This window comes from Carlito syrichta, unplaced genomic scaffold, assembly GCF_000164805.1.
Source record: "Carlito syrichta isolate Samal-C Ts95f unplaced genomic scaffold, Tarsius_syrichta-2.0.1 Scaffold309486, whole genome shotgun sequence".
NCBI lineage: Eukaryota > Metazoa > Chordata > Mammalia > Primates > Tarsiidae > Carlito > Carlito syrichta.
The window spans coordinates 931,794-957,337 of NW_007253582.1; the positions used below are offsets into that span (position 1 = coordinate 931,794).

Here is a 25,544-nt window from a genome sequence, read left to right on the forward strand (position 1 = left end):
GAAGTTGAGGTGAGTGGGTTGCCTGAGCCCGCGGGTTCGAGACCTGCCTGGGCAACTTGGTGAGACCTCATCTCTACAATAAATCAAAAAATTAGCCGAATGTGGTAGTACGCGCCTGTAGTTCCAGCTACTTTGAAGGCTGAGGCGGAAGGATCACGGGAGCCCAGCAGTTCGAGGCTGCAGTGGCCAGGAGCGGCCACTGCACTCTAGTCTGGGCGACAGAGTGAGACTCCAACTCAAAAAAAAAAAAAGGTATTAATCAAATGTTATCTGTGTTTAAAAGTACTAACAGGATAAGCAAGTTATAGTCATCAGGTTTTTAAGAATCTCAACCCTATTTCTATTATTCAGTCTCTATCTTCAAAAAGAGTCTTCAGTGGCTGTAATATGACCTAATGGTTACTTAAGTGTCTCGACCAAAAGAAGAGTTTGATTTTTGGTCAATCCTTTTTCATTTGATAACAACAGTAATTCCATTTATAGAAAAGAGACTGTCAAATTTCAAAGGTTTAAAGGTTCATTATAAAAGTCATAACAAAATTTAAAAAGTACTCATCAAGAACAATCATGGTATAATTTCATTCATCAAATTCACTTAAAACATAAATTACAGTATAGAAAGGGACACTACAACATAAAGTGTTCTACAACTAACTTGTGCACAACCAGCCTCTTAGAAACAAACACCACACCATATGGTTTTAATAAAAGGCAACTGCAGTTCCACTTTCCAAGCTGTATTTTTAAGTTGAGGGTTTTCTGTAATTAGTTTTTCATTAAATTTTCTCCACATCAAGTTTAAAGATATATGTCATCCTCATCACCAAGAATTGTATTCCCTGAAATGTTAAAATCAAGCACCTGATAACTAGGTACCTCTGTTGTTGTCTCGGTTACTTTTATTTTGCTGAGGAATATGAAACTACTTTGAAGGTCAATCCAAGTTCAAGTCCACACCAGAGTTGTAACACTTGGGTTTTGTTCTTGTTTGCTTCTTAGGAAGCATGCATAGGAGTCATAGTAGATACAAAATTGAGATTATGACAAACAGCTTTTTAAATTCTTTTCTTCTTTCATCCACCCCTGGGAGCTCCACCACCCCTATCAAATTTAGATTTGGGAGGAGGTGATTTTGGTCAAAGTCTCCTAATTTCTTTAGTCCTCAACTTATATATGAGTTTATTTAAGATTTTAAAAAGAAGGGAGAAAAACGCTGAAGTCTGTTTTTATTGTTTCATTAAGAAAACGTTAAAAGTCTGACAGAAGCTCACCATCTGTCCCAACTGTTCTGTCATGGCTCCCAACAGCTCCCAGTTTGCTACAGAAGCAGTACAGGATGCACTTTACCAGATCCCGTCAGCACTAACATGACACCACAGACTGGATCTCCTTCACTGCTCACCTACTTCTAAAAAGCAAAATCTTTTGTAGTTAGTTGGAGTCTACCAGAATAAATTCAGTCTCTGAAGGTGAAGCTATTTGAGTTGTTCCGTTCTGTTCATGCATGTGACAAAAGACAGAATCCCTCATTCATCCTGAAAACCAGACAGTGTATGTGACAACTGCAAGGGAGGTTGGCTAAGACATTCCTGATGCTCAAGGAAACTAAAGCAAAGTGCAAGTGGGAACTGAGTTCTAAAATAAGTCTCCCACTTGAAATTCAACTACAATAAAGAAGGTGAGAGGTGCATTAACAGGATCAATGTCTTCAAAATTATCGAGGTGGAAAGCCACCTCTGTGTGCTCCTCCACGACCCCCTCTAAAGCCACCTCTTTCTCCTCGGAAGTTCGATCGATTTCTTTCCCGACCACGGCCAGCAGAAGTTCCACCTCTTCCTCCACCCCTGGGAGCTCCACCTCCCCGGTCAGATTTAGATTTGGGAGGAGGTGATTTTGGTCGAAGTCTTTCAATTTCTTCTGTACATCCAGTCAAGTAGGAATTAGGGGTGCTGAAATAGGATGCATATGTTTCTGCATTATAGTTGCTATTTGTAAGTGTTGGTCCAACTGTGAGCCAGCCTGAAATAGAGGAAAAAAATATTATCCTTTTATTTGCAATTCCTTCTTCTCTTATTGATCCTTCAGAGGCTAGTTCAAATCCCTAGTACATTCTTAAAGATGTCCCCATCACTCACCCAATAGTGAGGGATCTCTACAGAATGTGGTCATATTTTAAAGATTTCATATGTTTGTATCTTGTTTCTCCTCCTAGCCTGTAACTCCTGTAATATATCCTTCTCAGTGCCCTCATCTGTCATCTACCTTTTGTGAGAATAGTGCTTAGAGAAAAAATACTATACACTGAGTTTGGGCTCAAATTTAATAAATTATACATAACCTTCCTACTTATAGGTTCTTTATCTGTAAAATTAGGTTTACAATATCTCCACCTCACTACCCTCAAGGTTATTTCTTAGAGTAGTAGATGCATCATAAAATGCTACACAATAAAAAATTTTTACTAGCGTCACATTTTAAAATGTAGTAGTCATTTTTGTACAATATTTTGTTCGCTGTTTTAAAAATCTTCATTGTCTAACACTGCACAAATACAACAGACTTGTAATATTTGAAGAAAAATAATAATAAAAGGCAAATTATACTAGTAGACACCATGATAAATAGAGAAGACACACAAGACCAATTAGCACATTTCATACCTATGGGATCTCACTGACTCCTGAATCTAAGAGATTTGTACTTGCTCCCTTCTTGTTTGATTTTGGCATGTTTGTGGTATTGTGCTGTATTGTGTGAAGCACATCACCACAAACTAGGATGGAACATGCCACAAACAAGGAATAGGAACCAGAAAATGTTAAGACATAAATAAACATAACTAATACTGCTTCTCCCAGGCCATACTGCCTCTCAAAAATAAAACATGCAAATCTCTGTAAAGCAAACTGGTTATAGAAGCCCAAAGAAACCCTTTCTCCCTCAAATTCTTCACTGCAACATTGTTTTTACTGCAGGTTCTTAATGTATTAATAACATCAGAGTAAGTTTAAACTAGCCTGGGCTTCAGAATATATTTGACTTACATAGCTATCTTTAAACCTTTATTTTAAGGCAGTAGAAAATAGCATTCCCAAGGTATATGTGAACTACCTTAGACTATCTCCCTGCAGAGGAAATATATTTGAGGACTCGACCCCAGTAAATTAAGATCTCATGAGCAGACTCTCAACTGCCCCTACTATTATTTATGTGGTTAACTCCCAAACATCTATACTTTCACAAAGCAAATTTTTCTTCCTAATTATGTTTTACTGTAGCTAATACTAAAAAAAATTTCTGCCAGAATAGACAAGAGCAAAGAATCAGATGGTAATTTACAAGTAAAAATGAAATCTGAACACCTAAGATTGTAACTGGTACAGATACAGACAGATGACATCTTGTATGAAAGCTATAATGTATAATCTAAAGTGGGTAAAGAGCCATAGCGCCGGGCTCGGTGGCTCAGCCTATGATCCTGCGCCTTTGGGAGGCTGAGGTGAGTGGATTGCCTGAGCCCACGGGTTTGAGACCCGCCTGGGCAGCGAGACCTCATCTCTACAATAAATTAAAAAATCAGCTGGGCGTGGTAGCGGGCGCCTGTAATTCCGGCTACTCGGAAGGCTGAGGCAGAAGGATGGCTGGAGCCCAGCAGGCCGAGGCTGCGGTGGCCGGGAGCGGCCACTGCACTCCAGTCTGGGTGACCGAGTGAGACTCCAACTCAAAAAAAAAAAGAGCCATAGCAAAGCAGATAAAAACCACCACTGATAATTAAATTATAATTATAAATAAAAATTGGTATAAAAAGATGAATTTTAGCTGCTTCTTATGTTCAAGTCTATAACTACATGAACAATTATTCACTCTTTACCATGTAGGTTCTCCTATCTTTTAAAAAATCTTAATAGTGATCATTAAAACAATGCAACAAGCCGGCCCGGTGGCTCAGACTGTAATCCTGCGCCTTTGGGAGGCTGAGATGAGTGGATTGCCTAAGCCTGAGGGTTCGAGACCCGCTTGGGCAGCGAGACCTCATCTCTACAATAAAATCAAAAAAATCAGCCGTGCGTGGTAGCGCACGCCTGTAATTCCGGCCACTCGGAAGGCTGAGGCAGAAGGATCGCCGGGGTCCAGCAGGCGAGGTTGCGGTGGCCGGGAGCGGCCACTGCACTCCAGTCTGGGTGACCAAGTGAGACTCCAACTCAAAAAAAAAAACAATGCAATAAGGCATTAAAATGATTATAGTTATTTAAGATATAGAAAATATCTGATGTAATACTAAGGGAAAATACAAAATAATGACTACAATTACATAAAAAAATGACTACAATTACAGGTACAGAAAAAGTATTATGTAAAAAATTAAAATAATTATGAGCGATTTAAGATTCACTCTTTTGTCTCCTTCAAAACTTTCCAAATGTTGTTACATTAACTTTTTGATTATTAAATGGTCCTTATCTGATGTTTGCTTCTACTCTTCAAATAGTTTTGTTTTTTCTTAAATTTTTTGCTTCCTTAAAACAGCAGCTGCCACTGGAGACTTTTCGCAGGCGTTATATTTGAACAGGACAAGTTAACAGTGGGAAAAGTCTGTTCTTTATTTACTAAAACACTAGAGCAGTCTTGATATTCAATATATATGGACACTTAAAACTCTGAAAAGCCCAGCGTAGTGGCTCAAACCTGTAATCCCAGCACTTTGGGAGGCAGAGGCTAGAAGATGGCCTGAGCCCACAGGTTCGAGACTAACCTGTACAACATGGTGAGACCTCATTACTACAATAAATCAAAAAATTAGCTGGGCTTGGTGGCACACACCTTTAGTTCCAGTTACCTGGAAAGCTGAGGCGGAAGTATCACCTGAGACCAGCAGGTCAAGACTGCAGTGGCCGTGAGCGTGCTACTGCACTCCAGCCTGGGTGAGAGAGTGAAACTCCAATTCAAAACAAAACAAAAACCAAAAAACTCTCTGAAAAGGTATACTCCTTCAGTTGAATATCTAGTAACGTTATTTTCGCTTAAGCCGGTGAAGAGAAAATATTTGCTTGCCACAAGCTCTGCTGTCCCCCCTCCAAAAATTGTTTTATACTTTGATAAGAAAGTAAGGTCATCCATAGAACTTCCAAACAAGATGCTCATGTTCATGTATATTAGTAGAGGAAGTCTAAACAACTCCAAGTTCATTTTATATATATATATATATATAAAATCTTATATATATATAGAATGTAAAAAACAACATAGGCATGAGTTATATGCATATTAAGGAAAGACTGGCTTGAAAAAATGAAGGAAACTATAAAGATTAAACTACAGCATTCTCACTCTTTAAAAAGCAATATACTATTTTAATTTAGAATTTAATAATCATGTTTCAATCTCCAAGATACTCAATAAAAGAACAGTAAAAAAGCCTAACAGGTTAATGAAAAGGAAAAACGGAATAATAAAGACATAACTAATATATCTAAATAAGAGAAAAAGGAACACAGAACACGTAGTACCAATATAAAGCAAAGAGTAAACTTTATATTGGTACCTTATATATATATGCTCAAATATATCAGGAATTACATTATAGTTTGACTGAACAGTCCAATTAACAGACAAAGGTAAACTTGATGAAAAAGTAACCATTTGTTTATTCATAAGAGATACACCTTAAATGTAAGGATTGAAAAATTGAAAGTGAAAGGATGGAAAGAATATGCCGTGTAAACACAAATGTAAGAGAGCTGGAATTGCTATCAAGATACCAGATGAGGTGGAATTTAAGGCAATAATACTTGGTTAAGAAGGACATTTCATAATATTATGAGGACCAATCTACCAGGAAGGCATAAAAATTCTACCTTTTCTATGTGCAGAACAACAAAGACTCAAATAGATATAAATAAAAAACTGATAACTAAACAAAGAAAACCACAAATCTATAACCACAATAAATTTCAACAGACCTTTATCACAGAACAAGTAGTTTAAAAATATCAGTAAAGATCTGGATGATCATCTAAATAGCACACAATTAAAAAATACTATAACCAAAGAAAAACAGTATATATTTTCTTTCAATTGGACTTGAACTATTTTTAAAAACTGAGTCATGAAGCAAATTTCAATAAATTACATAGAAGTGAGATCTTATATGTTATTTTACAACAGTATTAGTCCAAAATCAATTTAAAAACTCAAGCAATACAATACTGAATAACCAATAGATTAACTATTTAAGCATAATGAAAATTTAAAAAAAAATTCAAATAAACGATGATAAAATACATGTCAAACTTTTGGAATGCAACAAAGCTATGCTTTGAGAAATTTAGAGCTCTAAATACAATACCACAATACAAAAAAAAGTTGAATATTAATATTCTGTACACACTTCAGATAGAAAGATAGCAAGTAAATCCAAAGAAAGTAGGAAGAAGCAGAAGTTCATTAAAAATAAACATGCATCAGGAGAAGGAGAAGACAGTCACAGACTGGGAGAAAATACTTGCAAAAATAAAACTGATAAAGGACCATTATCCAAAATATACAAAGAACTCTTAAACCTCAACAATAAGAAAACAAACAGGTCAATAAAAATTTAAAAGGGGCCAAAGATCTTAACAGACACCTCATGAAAGAAGACATACATATAGCAAATCAGCATAAGAAAAGATGTCCCTGCCAGGGCTCAGTGGCTCAGCCTGTAATCCACACCTTGGGAGACTGAGGTGAGTGGACTGCCTGAGCCCGCAGGTTCGAGACCTGCCTGGGCAACTTGGTGAGACCTCATCTCTACAATAAATCAAAAATTAGTCGGGTGTGGTAGCACGCGCCTGTAGTTCCAGCCTCTTAGAAGACTGAGGCGGAAGGATCGCCAGAGCCCAGCAGCTCGAGGCTGCGGTGGCCGGGAGCGGCCACTGCACTCCAGTCTGGGTGACAGAGTGAGACTCCAACTCAAAAAAAAAAAAGAAAAGATGTCTCACATCATATGTCATCAGACAAAGACAAAACAACAATGGGATATCACACTACACATATTAAAATTGCCAAAATCCAGAGCACTGACAACACCAAATGCTGATGAGGATGTGTAATAACAGAAACTCTCATTGGAAGTGGAAATGCAAAATGGTACAAGCACTTCAGAAAGCAGTTTGGTAGTTTCTTACAAAATTAAACATACTCTTACCATACTATCTGGCAATCGTACTTCTTACTATTTACTCAAAGGAGCTGAAAACTTACATCTACACAAAAAACTGTACACAGATATTTATAGCAGCTTTATTTATAACTGCTAAAACTTAGAAGCAGATGTCCTTCAGTAGGTAAATGAATAAATAAATTGTGGTACATCCAGACAATGAAATATTATTCAGTAATAAAAAGAAATGACTGATCAAGCCATAAAAATACATGGGGGAACCTTAAATGTAAAAATGAAAGCAGCTTTTTCATTTTTTTCAACCTGAAAAAGCTACATACTATATGATTCCAACTATATGACATTCTAGAAAATTATGGAGACCATGACAAGATCAGTGGTCGGCAGGGGCTATGGGCAGAGATCAACAAGCGTGGTACAGAGGATGTTTAGGGCAGTGAAACTGAGTATGACACTATCACAGTGGATACGTGTCATAGAATGTACATCAAGAGTGAACCCTAATGTTAACTATAGACTGGGTGATTATGATGTGTCAATGCAGGTCTATAAATTGTAACAAACAGACCATTATGGTGGGGAATGCTAGTAACAGTGGAGGATATGCATATATGGGAATCGCTGTCCCATCCTCTCAATTTTGCTGTGAACCAAAAACTTCATATTTAAATAAAGTACAATAAGAGGAACCAAATACATAAGAACTTTATTTTACACAATACTCTGTCCTATTTCAGTATTCTGTCCTATTTCTTGACATCAATAGTCCAAAAAACCATAAAGTTGTGTTTTTTGTTTGTTTGTTTTTTTAAACTGATATCCTACCTGGTCGAATTGTACTATCTCTTCCAAATAGATGAAGGCGTCTTCTACCAAGGCAAAAATGCTCAATTATATGAAAAATTTCTACAGGTTTTTCTATATTGCCAATTTCAGGTTCTTCTGTGATAATTAAGTCAATGTCAACATTAGCATGAATGAAGTCCCCATCTGTGCTACGCTTCACAGTTCCTTTGATCCCCATGAGGCAGTGTTCCTAAATAACAAAAGTAGATCAGTTCATTTCTTTTCATTAACAGTCATATTGCAAAACATTTTATATTCTGATGTCCTCAATTCCAAAACAATCTCCATTTCTCTGAATCTCTGGAATACAGTTCTGTGGGCAAAAGAACAATCTCTGAATCCCTGATGAGGGAAGACCAACATGTACACAGGGAAAACCAACATTCTTCTATATTCTCACTCCCAACGCTCAATCAATTTTTAGGACACTTTCCTTCTAACACTGGATGTGTAGGTTTTTCCCACACTAAGCAATTCTCCACTTCTCCATTAATGCTATAATCATGTCAATTCTGACACCATCTACTGAAGTGCAGACTCACAGGTCAAGGACTCAGTATCACAGGACTGCTCCCATTTCAAATACCAATCACAAATCCAGGTTGTCATTTGTGCTTTCTTCTGACCAACCAGCTGTAAATTGGAGGTTCCTATGATCCCCTCATCAAGTTAGATCATTTGCTAGAAGGGCTCATGGAATTTGGGAAAGCATTTTATTTGCTATAACCTATTATAAAAGGATACACTCAGAAACAGCCAGAGGGAAGAAATGCATAGTACAAAGCACGGGGGAAGGGAATTGGAGCTTCTATGCCTTTTCCAAGCAGACCACCCTCCCAGCAACTCTACAGGTTCACTAAACCAAGACCTCTCCAACCCCTGTCCTTTTGGAATTTTATGCAGATTTCACTACATAGGCATGATTCCAATCTAAGAAGGAACCTCTTAGATTGGATCAGTGGCACCAGTGGCTCCCTACAGAGTGAGAAATAAAAATAGCTAAAGCCTGATACTAGCAAAGTGGAGTCAATAAAGCAGTTCTCAGGAGTTCTTGTGTAGGAAAAAAAAAAAGGATAGAAAGAAATATGTCTCTACGCCGGCCAGTTATAAGTCTTGCTGCCATCTCTTCTTTCTGAGGTTGGAGAATTAGAAAAGCTCTGGGTGTTAGGGTGTCAAAAGCCCATATCTAACTTAGAAATATGGCAGTTTAGAACATACAGGAATATATACTCTCCTCTCTAGCACAGTGAACTCAGAAATTGAATAAGATGTTTTAAAATTAAATTGCATGTATTCCTATAATACTCAACGCTACCTTTACAAGTCTAAGAAAAGGACCTTTCCACCAAAATTAATTAAACACTATACAGTGATTTGGGAAAGCTTGAGAGAAAACAATAAAAATTAAAAACAAAAAACATAGTAAAAACAATACCTTTGTTCTCTGAAAGACAGCCTTTGGATCTAAAGTCTTAGTCTTCCCAGGATTGTTTTTATTGGTTTTAATCCAGCAAATATCTTCACATCTTCTGTAACCCCACTTTCGTAAACACTAGGAATAAAAGAATATTTAAAAAGAAATCCTTAAAGAAATAAACAATACTTAAAATAACCTGCCAGCATTAAAAATTTTTTGTAGAGGTTTGACACACTAATTTTCAAGGTCTCATGGTAATTTTTAGTGTAGAATAGAAAAAAAAGAAATGCTAGTCTTTATACAGCCATAATACAAAATGCATACACAGAAAGGATTACATCATATCCCAGTTATTTAATATGACTAATCAGCCCTCTGTAATCACAAAATAATCCAAAAGATAATGATTCCTGCCACCTTAATTTTCTATCCTCTGACAAAGCTACTGTTGAAAATCTTCTGATTTCAAATGAGAATCTTATAAAACTTTATCTCTATAATATAATATTAACAACAGACTTCATACTGTTATATATATCTTGTTATTGCATAAAGTTGTACTTCCATCTTTATATAACCCAGAAAATAGAAAGGTGAACTTTAGTGTCCTAGAATCTGTTACATATGAACATTTAACAAATACCAGCTAAACCATTGCTCTGAGAAGCATTTTGCAGGCCTTTCATATACAGTACTGGTTAGCTACCTGGAACAAAAACACGAATAAGAAATAAGCCCCTACTCCAAATCAACTTAGGAGTAAAGAAGGGGAAAATAAGGAAATTGTGCAGTACAATACTATTGGTACTATGATCAAGTACATATAACGATATAGTAGAGCATAAAAATATACATACTTTTCAGGAATGCATATCACGTAAAGTGAGAAACACCTCAAAATAAAACTTAGATTTTTAATTTAAAATCTCAAAAATCAAGATCTGTTCCTGTCACTAAATATTTGTTTTGCACTAAGTGTTCATTAACATACAATGGCCTAAATCCCACATGCCTTGATCCACTAATTTACAAAAACTCATGAATATTTCTCATTAATTATTTTTGTTACAATATTTGCTTTCAGAGTTTCAAAATATGATAAACTGCTGCATAAGCAAATAAGATAAAACCACCTAATCAATTTCATTTGGGGGAAGGGAGTGACAGGCAAGAGCAAAGTACGACAATAAAGCTAAATAGTATACCAATATATCTATAAAATGTAAGTATATTTCTTGCTTGCTTTTCCAAAGTATCTTGAGTCACCACCAAAAAAAAAAAGAGATACCCAGCATTTTGAAAATACAGTTACAGTTTTATTTTGGATGGAAGCAATGATGCTACACAACAGCCTCAAACTTGCTGTTTACATAAAGAATATACAATAATTGTAGAATTTCAGACTTTGCACAATTTAATCTTATCTCATATAATCCTACTTAAAATCTTCACCTGTCAAATGGTCACCTCTTCAAATTAGCATGATTAAATGAGATCGTTTTGTGTGTAAGAAGTATATTATGGGCCGGGCTCGGTGGCTCAGCCTGTAATCCCAGCGCTTTGGGAGGCCAAGGTGAGTGGATTGCCTGAGCCCGCAGGTTCGAGACCCGCCTGGCGTGACCTCATCTCTACAATAAATCAAAAAATTAGCTCGGCGTGGTAGCGCGTGCCTGTAGTTCCAGCTTCTTGGAAGGCTGAGCGGAAGGATCGCCGGAGCCCAGCAGGTCGAGGCTGCGGTGGACAGGAGCGTGCCACTGCACTCCAGTCTGGGCGACAGAGTGAGACTTCAACTCAAAAAAAAAGAAAGAAAAAAACTATATTATGTCATAAAAATGGAAAGTATCATCCAATAACACGTGAGGAAACTGAGGCCTACACGAGTACCTTTTCGCCCAATGTCTCACTGTTGGGTAGCAGCTGAATTTAGACCAAAATTAAAGATGCTTGCAACCTAGTCACAATGCTGTCATTATTATATTGTTTCCTTTTAGAAAAAGATGCCAATCAAAAAAAAAAGGGTTCTGAAATACAATAAGATAACTTAAAATAAGTTCTGGTGCTAGAAATTCTTTCTCACTTTCATTCATTCATTTAAAGTATATGATCCATATATTTTGTTACTTTTCCAACTTGATCTGACCTCCAACTGGAATTCAGGAGTCAATGATATTCAGAATAATACTTTTTAGCTACTTATAAAAAGCAGTAAATGACATTAAACAGCTAGTTTTTGAGCTGTAATTTAGAGTTTCAAATCTCCAAACGATTATTTTCCTGCAGTTGTAATAAATTACATAAAGAGTTGCATTCATCCCTGGTACTAGTTAACTAACTTCAAGAGTGCTGCTTTTCTTACATTCTTTTCTGAACTTTTTTTTCTTCTAAATATTTTAGAACTATTCAAGAAATGAAAGGCAAAAAACATTAGTCTTCAAACTTCCTATGCAACATAGTGCTACATTTTTTTCTTATGAATTTAAAAAACACCATCTTACCACTCTTCCAAGGTCCAATCCCTCCCCGGAACCACACCAGAGAAAAATAAATGATCGAGGTGCTGCAATCTCATCAATTTCTAACTTCATAATCTAAAAGAAACCAAAATAATATTGCATTAAAATGTTTGTTTCCCATTCATCCTAAATTCAAAGGTACAAAGAATTATCACGATTCTCAGTAGATGTGTTCTTTAAGTGTTCTCTAAATATAAATTTCTATGAGAAAATATAATGGAACATAAATTTTATCCTTAAAATTACTTGTTCTGCTATTTTGTTCTTTATTTTTTCAGATTTTCCTGCTTTAATTCTTCTATATATTACCACAGTAAAATATTTAACAAAGTCCATGAATGGGACTATCAATAATAAACTGACCAGTGAAGAGAAAGAAAAATATCCAAAGGCAAAAAGTGACTTGTTATTTTATTTATATAGTACTGAAACCATCATAACATTTAGACACCCAGAGAATCTGAAGTGATATTAAATAGTAATTGATAATTCTGAAATACTACATCTTGAATTATCTTCTAAGTAACCAAAAACAGATGCAATTTTGTTCAGTGTAACTGCAGTGAAGTTTTTTTGACACAGAAGTATATTTTTTAAGCTATAATCCACATAAGGTAAACACAAAAATCTTAAGTGAATGTATTGGTCAATAAAACTCCACATTGCTCTGCTGTAATGGACTAATGAGCTTATCCATAACACCCTTTTAAGAAATTCTGGTCGAGGCTGGGCACCGTGGCTCATCCCTGTAATTGTAACATTTAGGAAAGACAGGGTAGGAGGACGGCTTCAGCCCAGGAGTTCGAGACCAGCCTGGGCAACATAATGTGCCTTGGCTCTACAAACAAGAAAATTAGCTGTGTGTGGTGGCACACACCTGTAGTTCCAGCTACTTGGGAAACTGAAGTAGAAGGATCACCTGAGCCCAGGAAGTCAAGGCTGCAGTGAGCCATGATCTTGCTACTATATTTCAGCCTGGGCATCAGAGTGAGATTCTAACTCAAAAAAAAAAAAAATATATATATATATATATATAGTCTATAGAATGACATGTTCAAATCATTTGCTCCCATTAATTTCATTAGCAAACCCTTCCAATTCCTTTACAAGATATTTAATTCCTCTAAATGTGATTGTTCATGAAGTGCCTGATTTCATTTTTCTCAAAACCAATTCCAGGTGTATCCTCTCACCTCCAGTCTGCGGGGTCATCATGAGTTTCAGGTCTCTGTACCTGGATTCTCACGGGACCAACCTCAGCATGTCCTACCCTTCCCCCAGCTGTTGGGAGAATGTGGGGTTAATAATGGCCTGTGGTGTTCCTCAGCATGACCTGCCAGAAAGTGATGATCTCCTTGGAAAAAAAGTCCTGGGCAGTAATCACAGGCCTGAGCTGACAGACATCCAGAAGAAAAGTTTGTGTCTTCTGGAATGTGGATGCCCTTCTGCAATAAATTCAGATCCCAAGGAAGACGTCTTCGAACTTGATGGGCTTCATGTGACCCATTATCTTGTAGATCCTTGGCACCAAAATCCCTAGATATCACGTACTCCAGCCTGCTGCAGTTGGGACAGGGAGGCGTGTAGAACACCTCGAAAGGGTAGGGTATTCCTGCTAGGAAATATGTGTTTTCTGGTAAAATCCTCTACAGGAATAGTTACTGATGAGAAGATTGCTTGTGAAAAACTTCTCTGAACAGTTTAAGTTTAAAAGACACTTTATTAAATTGCCAGTGTTGATGAAAACATCAGAGCCTGTCTTCATGATGTACTTGGCATTGGGGCAAAACTCCGTCACCCACCAGAATGCCATAATGGTTTTCAGGGTCAGCTTGTTATATGTGTTTAGAAAATCTTGTCGGATGCTGTCACCGTAAAGCAGGTGTTCATCCTCTAAAAACAGTGCTAACATTTTGTCTTCCTTCTTAGCCTGTTTGCCTAATAGAAAAAAACATAAGGACCTCATACACCCATCAGGACTTTTTTCACCCAACTAACTTTAATGGCCCGTTTAGCTTTCACATCGGAGGGCTGGGAGGTCACTAGGATGCTGAGAAATGGGGTCTGGTGAGAGCAGTTTGAATGCTCTTGCAGCGTGAAGAGGAAGTCCTGTCTGCAAACTGGCAAATCAGCTCGTACTCGAAGAAGTACACCCAGTTCACGCACTGGATCACGCTGCAGTGGGGGAAGCTGAGATACCTTATCACCAGGAAGCTAAGCAGCGACAGTGAGGGAGGCTCCATTCAGGGGATCGCAGGCCCATCCTAACCGAAAGGGAGGTCTGAGAGCCAGGGCCTTCCGCGGTGGCTCAGAAGCACATGCGCCACAGGTTCTTCTCGATTTCTTTCTTCTGAGTCAAGACCTTCAATTTCACCAAACACTCAGCATATATTGTCATCAGAAATACTAATGAAAAAGAGACTCTCAGATTGGCTTAAAATTCTGCCATATACTGCCTATAAAATAGACACTTGTAGAATTTCGGGTAAGATTAAAGCACTAGCTGAAGTTTGTTGTTTTCTTTACTCCATGCTTTAATTCAAACACTCAGATTTGGTCATTTCCTTGGTAGCAGCTTCTCCTTCAAATGCAGACACCTCCCATGCAGCGAGCACCAAGCTCAGAGGCGGTGACCAAGGCTCCCGACCGCACGCACACGCCTGTCTCGTTGTTTTACATACAAACAACATACACACATGCATATATATATATACACTTGCTTTTATGTGGTGAGAGCTTATAAGAAACAATATTTACAGAATTATGAAGTTTTGTAAGATGGAGCTTGAAATGATTCTACAGCATTTTACCATTTACAGAAAAAGAATGGAAAGATATTACATGAGCCCAAAGTGAAGGGCGAAATAAAAAGGAAAAATATAATAAACCTTGGAGAAAACGATGGTTTCCAGCATCTATAGAACAGTTGTCAATAATATACATATTTTCCTATAATGTCTACTTCAAGTCTGAAATGCCAAAAAAGTATAATCTATAATTGTTTAACTTGTACGTATTGAGTATGTCACATAAAAAAAAAAGTTCTTCAATAATTAAATATCTATTTGGGGAATACCATATTCTCATATAAATGACTGCAGAAGCATCCATTTTATGTGACATTCTTTTTCTTTCAGCCTTCTATAAAAGTTAAGAAATTGCAGAGATCATGGTTTAAACAAGAATTTACTAGTTTCATTTATTAAGACAATCTTAACTTATGTTTGAATAGCAGGTCAGTGTAAATTAACATTATACTATCTATAACTTAAGTAGGTAGAAAAAATTATTTGACAGGAATAATGGGAATAAATTACAACATATATAGAGACCTATTGCTTTACACTTGACTTTTCTTAAGTCGTGAAATCTCTCCTCATCTAATATTCTCACACTACAGTAACAAATTTTTTTACCAACTATAAGAATATTAATAATATGTAAGGCTGGGTACAATGGCTCACACCTGTAATCCTGTAATTTGATAGGCTGAGGTGGGAGGATTGCTTGAGGCCAGGACTTCAAGACCATTCCGAGCAACATAGTGAGACCACTTCTCTAAAATAATTTTTAAAAATTAGCTGGGTATGGTGGTATGCACCTGTAGTCCCAGCTACTTGGGAGGCTGAAGTAACAGGATCGCCTGAGCCCAGGGGTTCAAGGCTGCAGTAAGCCATGACTGTGCCAGTGCACTACAGCCTGGGCAACAGAGTGAGACCATGACTCAAAAATAAATAAATTAAACACATACACATACACATGTTTATATGTGGTATAGCTAAAGATAAGTGATGACATACATCAGAGAAGAATATTAAGCAAATGATTTCCTCTTGACACTATAATTCTAAAAGCTGTGTTAGTCTTTTAAGTAATTGCTCTATGTCCTCAGCTAAAATACACTGACCACTACTGACTCTCTAATTCCAAAAAAGAATATTTGTGAAACTCATTTTTCTTATGGATGTTTTATTAACTACATTAACTACTGGCACTTTGTTTAGGATAATATCATATAAAGGCTAATAGCTTAGGGATCTGGAACCAGACAAGACTTTTCAATATGCCTGCCAGAGGTGAAGGTCAGTAAAATTAAACTGAAATCAAGAAATTGCTGTAAAATATAATTCCTTTATTTAGAAAACTCTTAGTTTGTCACATATAATTGAAGCCTTTATTGGCCAAACCCCCCAGATCGACTAGACAAAACAAAGTTCAACCTCGCCACTAATTAAGACATAAGATTATTTAAATTTTGTTTTCTTTTGACTAAACTGAAAAAGATATTCTTTATACTAATACTTGGTTTTGATGAGGCTATGTGAACTACACATTCTTAAATCCTCTGGAAGAAATATAAATTTGTACAACCTATCTGAAGAAGTCAGCAATAAATACAAAGAACATTAAGTCTTTAATCTTAGGGTTTGGAAATATTATATTCTGTACTTTTCTGATACTTCAACTATAAGCAGATTATACTCATAATCACGAGAGAGGAAAAAAATGTTTAAAGTGATAACAGCCAGAAAAATGTAAACAAAAGTACCAGGGGTATTAAAGATAATGGAAAGTTTCAAGGAGGAAGAATTAGAGGTAAATCTTGAAAAATAAATATTATTAAGAATAGTAAGCCAGGCTCAGTAGCTCAGCCTTTAATCCCGCGCCTTTGGGAGATTGAGGTGAGTGGATTGTCTGAGCCCGTGGGTTCGAGACCCGCCTGGGCAGCGAGACCTCATCTCTACAATAAATCAAAAAATCAACCGGGTGTGGTAGCGCATGCCTGTAATTCCAGCTACTTGGAAGGCTGAGGCAGAAGGATCACCGGAGCCCAGCAGGTCGAGGCTGCAGTGGCCAGGAGCGGCCACTGCACTCCAGTCTGGGCGACAGAGTGAGACTCCAACTCAAAAAAAAAAAAAAAAAAGAATATTAATACAGACTGGGAAAAAATATTTGCCAACTATATGTCTGACAAAGGCCTAACATCTAGGATCTACAAGGAACTCAAATGTGCCAAAAAGAAAATAACAAACAGCCCTATTACAAAGTGAGCAAAATATATGAATAGACACTTCTCAAAAGAAGACATATGAGCAGCTAACAGACACAGAAAAATTGCTGTTTCACTAGTCATCAAAGAAATGCAAATTAAAACTACACTGAGATACCACCTAACTCCAATCAGGATGGCCATCATCAATAACTCAAAAGACAAGAGATGCTGGAGAAGATGTGGGGAAAAGGGAACACTTCTACACTGTTGGTGGGAGTGTAAACTAATACAACCTCTGTGGAAAACAGTTTGGGGATTCCTAAAACATCTAAAAATCAACCTTCCATATGACCCTGCAATCCCCCTACTGGGAATATATCTGGAGGAACTCAAATCACTATGAAAAAGAAACCTGCACATGTGTGTTTACTGCAGCATTGTTCACAATAGCAAAAATATGGAACCAACCATGCTGCCCATCGAAAGAGGACTGGATAAAAAAACGTGGTACATATACACGATGGAATATTACGCAGACATAAAGCAACCTGAACGGACTTAGAGTCTATAATACTGAGTGATCTATCACAGAAACAAAGAACTAAGTATAACATATTCTCATTCATAAGTGAACCTTGAACAATTATCACAATACTATAAGAAAAGGATTGGCAGTAGTGGGAAACTGCTGGGTGGGGGGAGGCGGGATTGGCAGTAGTGGGAACCTGCCGGGGGAGGGAGGCACACCTCATCAACAGGGGTACCTGCATAATGAATATTTGTATACCTAACCCTGAATAGTACCCCACACCTTTAAAATAAAAAATAGAATAGTAACTCAGGAACATGCAAGGATTCCAAGTAGTATCCTTGAAATGTCAGTCTTAACAGATTCCATCCTTTCTTTACCTCATCTCTCTTCTAGAAGCTCAGGATACTCCTGATTACACTCTCCTTGAAATTCCATATTCCCTTGGCTCATGACATTCGTACTTTCTTGGTTCTCCTTAGTCATCTCTGACTAATTCTTTTACATTTCTTGTATATGAGTTCCTTAAATATACATGTTTCCCAGGCTTTACTGTCAATCCACATTTTATTTTAATTTAGACTCTATCCCAGGACAAACTCATCTATTCTCATGGGTGTAATATGCTAATCCTCTAAAATCTGCATTTTAAGACCAGATCTGTCTTTTGAGTTTTAAATTGCTATTACCTCTTCTATTTGTATGTCTCACATACATCTAAAAACCAACATGTTCATATTGTCTAATCCCTCTAATCCTGCTCCTTTGTTTTTTTTTTTCTTTTTTTTTTTTTGAGTTGGAGTCTCACTCTGTCACCCAGACTGGAGTGCAGTGGCCGCTCCCGGCCACTGCAGCCTCGACCTGCTGGGCTCCGGTGATCCTTCTGCCTCAGCCTTCCAAGTAACCGGAATTATAGGCATGCACTACCACGCCCGGCTGATCTTTTGATTTATTGTAGAGATGAGGTCTCGCTGCCTAGGCAGGTCTCGAACCCGCGGGCTCAGGCAATCCACTCACCTCAGCCTCCCAAAGGCGCGGGATTACAGGCTGAGCCACCGAACCCGGCTATTCCTGCTCCTCTTAAATCCATTCTTCTTCAGTTGGTGAGAACTCAATCCATTTATCCCAAGATAGAAACCTTGAATTATCCTTAACTCTTTCCTTCATCCCAATCATCCAATGTTACCAAATGTAGCTCCTAAACATTACTAAATTTATCACCTTATTTCTGTTCCTACTGTCACTCTAATTCAGGGTTTTTTTATCTCTAAACTAGATTACTATCAGAGTCTTCTAACTGCTCTTTTTTTACCCCCAGAATTCTTTCCCTCTAGTCCAGCCTCCATATAACAAACCATTTTGTTAAACTGGTTAAAACTCATCAAAGACCTCTTAATGTCTTCGGAATATCTTAAGACATCACCTCAAGATAGCCCCAATCTACCTACACATCAACCTATATACAGACCTACCCCCGCCGGCAAACCGAGTATTGTCTTTTGCCTCTATCCCTTCTGTTCTTGCTGTTCCTTCTGTTTGGAATCCCTGTCCCACATCTTTCGCCACCTGGTCAATTCCAACTAATCTATTTATATTTTTCAGGCGCCACCTCCTCTATGTTCATATGTTCCATCTTCCTAGGCTTGGTCTGTTGTTCTCATATTATTTTATGCAGTCCTCCATCACTGAACCAACAAAATTATAATGTAATTATATGTCCTCTTTTAAAAATCATACTTTACTATACTGTAAGTTCCTTAAAATGTAGAAATGTTATATATGTATATTTAATACTTTGATGCTTACTAAAACTTATCAAATGTAGAATGAGTTATCAACTATTCTGTCTGCTTCTAGACTTTTCTAGCTATATACCCAAAGACGCTAAGACTGGGGTTATAAGTCTTCTACATACTGTATCACCATCTGCTCACTATCTGCTCAATTTTTGCCACAAAAAAAAGACTAAAAAATAATGTAATATTTGTCAATTTACCTTGGATCACCAGCTACAATATATACTATAAATATGTATTTATAACCCCTACAAAAGTAGAGATGATACTTGTAACCTCACTTTCTGATCAGATAATTGCTTTAAGACTAGTCAAGTGAGGTAGTGAGGGGGGGAAAGAGTAGAACAAGAAGTCCGATCTGAACTGACTGTGAATAATCAACTGAGACAACTCACTAATTTCAGACCAGTCTCAGAACAAATCAACATATATTCATTTGAAAGCAAATAATTCATTACAACGTAGAAAGTCTCATCATACATCATCCCAAGTCCAGCATTTCTCATTAGCAGTGATGCCCGTCTCTCTGTAATATTCTTCTAATGGAGGTTCCAGAAGAATCACATCAAATTTGGGCGTTAGTTCTCTGATGTCAAAGGCTTCTATATCTGCTTGTAAGTACCTATTTAATTAAAGCGTAAAAAATTTTCAACTACCTTACAGATGGTAATGAAAGAATTTTCTTAGCTATCACTAAACATTATGTACAAAGTAATCATAAGATAATTACTACATGTGTTTCTATGGAAGGTCTTCTTTCTTCAGTATTGACATGAAATCACCTACTCTTTCTTAGTACATGGACAGAATTATACTACAAAGTGAAAACTATATTATTCCCTGTGGACAGCCAGACTATATTCTTCTCTCATTTTTACACTGAAATCCACACTCAGATGTGACTCTCTGAATTCCTTTCCAATGTCATCTGTATTTTGTAAGGAATATAACATTACTTTTTTTCTCAATTGTTCAGTTAGGTTAGAAAAACTATTTTTCTGTAAGTTTTCAATTCTTCCTTCTAAAAAGCAGTTTCTAAATATTTGCATAATGTTCTTTATTAGTTTATAAAAATGTTTATATTAACAGTCTTTTCACATTACCTAAGATAAATCACTTCTAGCCTTTATTGAAAAGTTTTCATACAGCATAAAGGCATTTTAAATCTAAAATACTTTAAATGCAAAAGGGTTTTGTTTATTTTTTTGAGACGAGGTTTTGCTATGTGCCCAGGCTGGATACAGTGGCTATTCACAGGCGCAACAGATCATAAGCACTATAGCCTGTACTTCTGGGCTCAAGCAATCTTCCTACCTCAGCCTCTCAACTAAAGGTGTGTGCCACGGCGCCCAGCTGTAAGAATATTTTTAAATTGGATAAATATTAGAGTATAGACTTCTTCCCCATATACTGAGACTTTTCGTGGTGCTTCTAATAACTTACAGGATATATTTTATCAAATTATTAAAAGTATAAAATATTTATAGCTAAATATGAGACAAAAGTCTCCAATTTCAAAGATCTTATACATTTTTCCATATTCCAAATTACGAATATCTCAAGATACTGTTAAATTAATTATTGTTTTCTTCTTCTCCTTCTTCTAAGTTTTCTAAACTTACTTCAATAACCAAATTAATTTTTAAGAAAAAAGCCATTTAAAAGCATTTTAAGTAAATTATCAAGAATACAACAGCAATGATTTTTTATAAAGAAAAAATATTTAGAGGCACTTTAAACAAATGATCTGGAAAGCTGAAAAAAAACATTGAAGAACTCACTGTGTACTCAGCACCAGAGTTTCAAACTACTATATTTTATTATAAAGGAGAAATAGAATCAGACATGATGGCTCACAACTGTAACCCCAGCTACTTGGGAGGCTAAGGTGAGTTACTTACTTGAGTCCAGGAGTTCAAGATTATCCTGAGTAACATAACAAGACCCAGTCTTTTTTATTTATTTAATTTTTTTAAAGAGAGAGAGAGAAAAGAAATAGAGTTGTAAAATATGTTAATGAAGACACTGAGTTTTATTAAAAACAGAAAGGTTATAGGCTAAACAAATTGACACTTTAAGCCTGAGTTGGGAATAGACAGTAGTTGAATAAAAACACTTACATAGGAGGCGTGTTGGATTTGGCTATTAACTCATCCTTTAGCCTGATGAGCTCCCTCAGTTTAGGATATTCTTCAAATCTGTCAGCTAAACCTGAGGAGAAAAAATAGTAAATTCTAAATTTCAACTTGACTGAGATTAACATCAGTAATTCAAAGATTATAAGCCCTCTCAAGAAAACAAGACACACACCACTTTAATCTCATTTCTTTTAAAAAGAGTTTAACTTCTTTCTTTCTTTCTTTTTTTTTTTTTTTGAGTTGGAGTCATACTCTGTCGCCCAGACTGGAGTGCAGTGACACGCTCCCGGCCACTGCAGCCTCAACCTGCTAGGCTCCAGCGATCCTTCCACCTCAGCTTTCCAAGTACCTTCCAAGTAGCTGGAACTACAGGTGTGCACTACTGCGCCCAGCTAATTTTTGATTTATTGTAAAGACGAGGTCTCGCCAAGTTGCCCGGGTGGAGTCTCAAACCTGTGGGCTCAGGCAATCCACTCACCTCAGCCTCCCAAAGTGCTGGGATTACAGGCTGAGACAACGAGCCTGGCCAAAAGAGTTTAATTTCTAGTAATTTTTAAGCAATTCACATATGCATTTTATACCTAATGACCCTAAATGTTTTAAAGCCCCATTCAAGTCAATAAACTATTTAAGTTATCACATTTATTAAGAATCTGCTTAAGGCATCAAGTTTAACCACTCAGGAAAATAAAAAACAATTACTTTTCTTGTGTGCTTCCTTTCCCCCTTTATTATAGCTTAAAAAAAATCCTTCTCCTAAAAAATAAAATCTAGTGATTATTCAGATTTTTGCTTAATTTTTTGGATAGTTATCCAGGGCAAAGCAAATGTGTATTTCTCCCTCCTGCCACAGGAAGCATATTCATAATTTAAATTATATAAACTTATTGATTTGAAAACCAAAATTACAACTATTAATAACCTTAACATCAAAGAGTAAGATTTTATAAAGCTTCCCCAACCAGTGGTTGTAGATCACATTTCAAATAAAACAAGTATGGTTATAATCAAGTTTCAAGATAGCAGAGTCAGCTCTCAATCATCTACAAGATAGAAGGTATAACTTTCTCAATTTATAATCATTTTCTAAGTATATTCTTTGCCTTGGAGAAGAAGGTGTCTTAAAAGCAGAAAGGTTTATATCCAATAAATTTGCTTATACAATTTGGATAAATTTTTATGCTACATCTAAATTTTGCTTATAAAAACATTAAAATTAATTTCTACCTCAAGAATAATGTTGCTTCCAAGTAACAAAAGAAAAAATAAGTTTGATTACATCAAAATTAAAGTGTTTGTGCTACAAAATACACTATCAAGAAAGTGAAGACAGCCCAAAAATGGGAGAAAATATGTGCAAATTATTCATCAGATAAGAGACTTATACCCCAAATATACAAAATCTATACACACACACACACACACACACACACACACACACACACACACACACATACACAGAGACTATATAAAGAACTCATATAATTCAATTAAAAAAAGATAATAAAACAACTAAAATATATGCAAAGTATCTGGACATTTCTCCAAAGTAGATAATTAAATGATTGATAAGCACATGAAAAGATACTCAATATCATTAATCATTAAGAAAATGCACATCAAAATCACAACAAAATACTATCTCATACCTACTAGGGTGGCTATAATAACAGATAATAATAAGTGTTCAGAATGTGAAGAAACTGGAACATTCATACATTGTTGGTAAAAATGTTATATCTACTTGGAAAAACAGTTGGGTAGTTCCTCAAAAAGTTAAACATAGGCCGGGCTCAGTGGCTCAGCCTGTAATCCTGTGCCTTTGGGAGGCCGAGGTGAGTGAATTGCCTAAGCCTGCAGGCTAGAGACCCACCTGGGCAACTGGCGAAACCTCATCTCTACAATAAATCAAAAAATCAGCTAGGCATGAAAGATCGCTGGAGCCCAGAAGGTTGAGGCTGCGGTCCTCGGGAGCAGCCACTGCACTCCAGTCTGGGAGACAGAGTGAGACTCCAACTCAAAAAAACAAAAACAAAAACAAAAAGTTAAACATAGGATTACCATGTGATGAAGCAATTGTGCTCCTAGGTATATACAAAATAGAAATGAAAACATTTGTCCACATAAAAAATTTTACATGAGTATTAATAACAGCATTGTTAATAACAATGAAGACGTGTAAACAACTCAAATGAATAGATAAGCAAAATGTGGTATACATAGGCAAAGAATATTATTTGACAATTTTAAAAAAATGAAGCACCGGACTTGGTGGCTCAGCCTGTAATCCCGCGCCTTGGGAGGCTGAGGTGAGTGGAATGCCTGAGCCCAAGGGTTCGAGACCCGCCTGGGCAACTTGGTGAGACCTCATCTCTCCAACAAATCAAAAAAAAATTAGCTGGGTGTGGTAGCACGCGCCTGTAGTTCCAGCTACTTGGAAGGTTGAGGCTGAAGGATCGCCGGAGCCCAGCAGGTCGAGGCTGCGGTGGCCGGGAGCGGCCACTGCACTCCAGTCTGGGAGACAGAGTGAGACTCCAACTCAAAAAAAATAATAAAATTAAAAATTAAAAAATGAAGCACAACCACGTGCTTCAGCAGCAATGACCCGTGAAAATATGCTAAGTGAAAAAAGACAGTGATAAAAGACCACACACTGTATGATTTCATTTATATGAAATGTTTAATACTGGAAAACGAATAGAAAGTAGATTAGTGATTGTTTAAGGCGGGGGGGTACAGATGAGGGGGAGGGAAAAAGGACTGCCTGCTAATCGGTACAGGTCTTTACAGGAGAAGGAAATGTTCTCAAATAATTGTGATAATGGTTGCACAACCCTGTGGATACACCAAAAAAAAATGACTTATACTCCTTAAATGGGTGAACTGTATAGCATATAAATTTTCTCAATAAAAATGTCTGAAATACAGGAATAGTCACAGAACCAAACTGGAGCCAAAAAAAGAAGAAGAAAAAAATAGTGACACTGCTTGATGGAAAAGGAAGGTAAACTGGAAGCACTTAGATTGGAAAGAGAAAGTCAAACTGGGAAAAATAATTTTGTCAGAAATAATCCACAAAATGGACAAATTACATGCATGTAATCAAGATTTAGCAATAACCTATTTCAAATATGACATACCTACATCCCTGATGAAATTTTGAGGTCTATGTCCAGTATCTACAAAATGTTGGCAGTAATCATTATGGGGATTTAAGCTCTGTGTTCCCTAAAGAAAAAGTCAAAATGAAATTAACAGTATGTACTCTGATGGAAGATACACTAACTTTGCACTTTGTTTTTTATTATAAAGTAACACAAAATGTAATTGATTGATAGACTAAAAAATTAGTAATATTTGAAAACATAAGTAAAATAACAGCATTACTTTTTAGTGGCTACTGACATTAATACACCATTATAGCAAACTAAATACCCAAATAACAAAAGAGTATTTCATGAATCATTTTAATTGATCTTTATTTTATAATAACCCCTCAATTATTGAAAAAAATCTTGAAAACAAATAGGTATCTAAAGTCTTTTCAGGTCCAGAGCTTAAATGTGAAGGTTACAAGATTAAAATTATTTATTTTACCTTAAGAAAAGTACTAGAATCTTTGTAAATCTCTTCTTCATATGGCAAATTCTCTTCCTCTTGTTGTATTTCTAGTTCATCCTTGAAAAATATAAGATTAAGTAAATATTTGATGTAAAAGAACTATTATTCTAATTACCATATCTTGATTAAAACTCAACATAGACTGGGCACACGCCTGTAATCCCAGCACTTTGGGAGACTGAAGCAGGAAGATAGCTTGAGTCCGGGAGTTCAAGACCAGCCTAGGCACACCATGAGACCTCGCCTCGACAAAAAACATACATAAAAATAAAAATTATGCCGGGCTCGGTGGCTCAGCCTGTAATCCCGCGCCTTTGGGAGGCTGAGGTGAGTAGATTGTCTGAGCCCGCAGGTTGGAGACCCGCCTGGGCAGCGAGACCTCCTCTCTACAATAAATCAAAAAATCAGCCGGGCGTGGTAGCACGCGCCTGTAATTCCGGCTACTTGGAAGGCTGAGGCAGGAGGATCGCCGGAGCCCAGAAGGTCGAGGCTGCGGTGGCCGGGAGCGGCCACTGCACTCCAGTCTGGG

The 25,544-nt window shown here is 36.8% G+C and overlaps 1 protein-coding gene and 1 pseudogene across 1 annotated transcript in view; both read right to left on the bottom strand.

Moving 5' to 3' along the window:
• Positions 1-503: 503 nt before the first annotated feature.
• Positions 504-25,544, bottom strand: part of METTL14 (methyltransferase like 14) — a 32,345-nt gene continuing 7,304 nt past the window's right edge. The window contains exons 4-11 of the mRNA XM_008067358.2: positions 24,992-25,072; positions 24,535-24,622; positions 21,377-21,467; positions 19,737-19,878; positions 11,921-12,013; positions 9,444-9,560; positions 7,988-8,198; positions 504-2,019 (exon numbers count right to left, since the gene is read on the bottom strand). Coding sequence (XP_008065549.1) covers positions 1,715-2,019; positions 7,988-8,198; positions 9,444-9,560; positions 11,921-12,013; positions 19,737-19,878; positions 21,377-21,467; positions 24,535-24,622; positions 24,992-25,072 — 1,128 coding nt within the window. The 3' untranslated portion in view covers positions 504-1,714. The remainder of the gene's footprint in view (positions 2,020-7,987; positions 8,199-9,443; positions 9,561-11,920; positions 12,014-19,736; positions 19,879-21,376; positions 21,468-24,534; positions 24,623-24,991; positions 25,073-25,544) is intronic.
• LOC103269799 lies at positions 13,239-14,881 on the bottom strand (annotated as a pseudogene).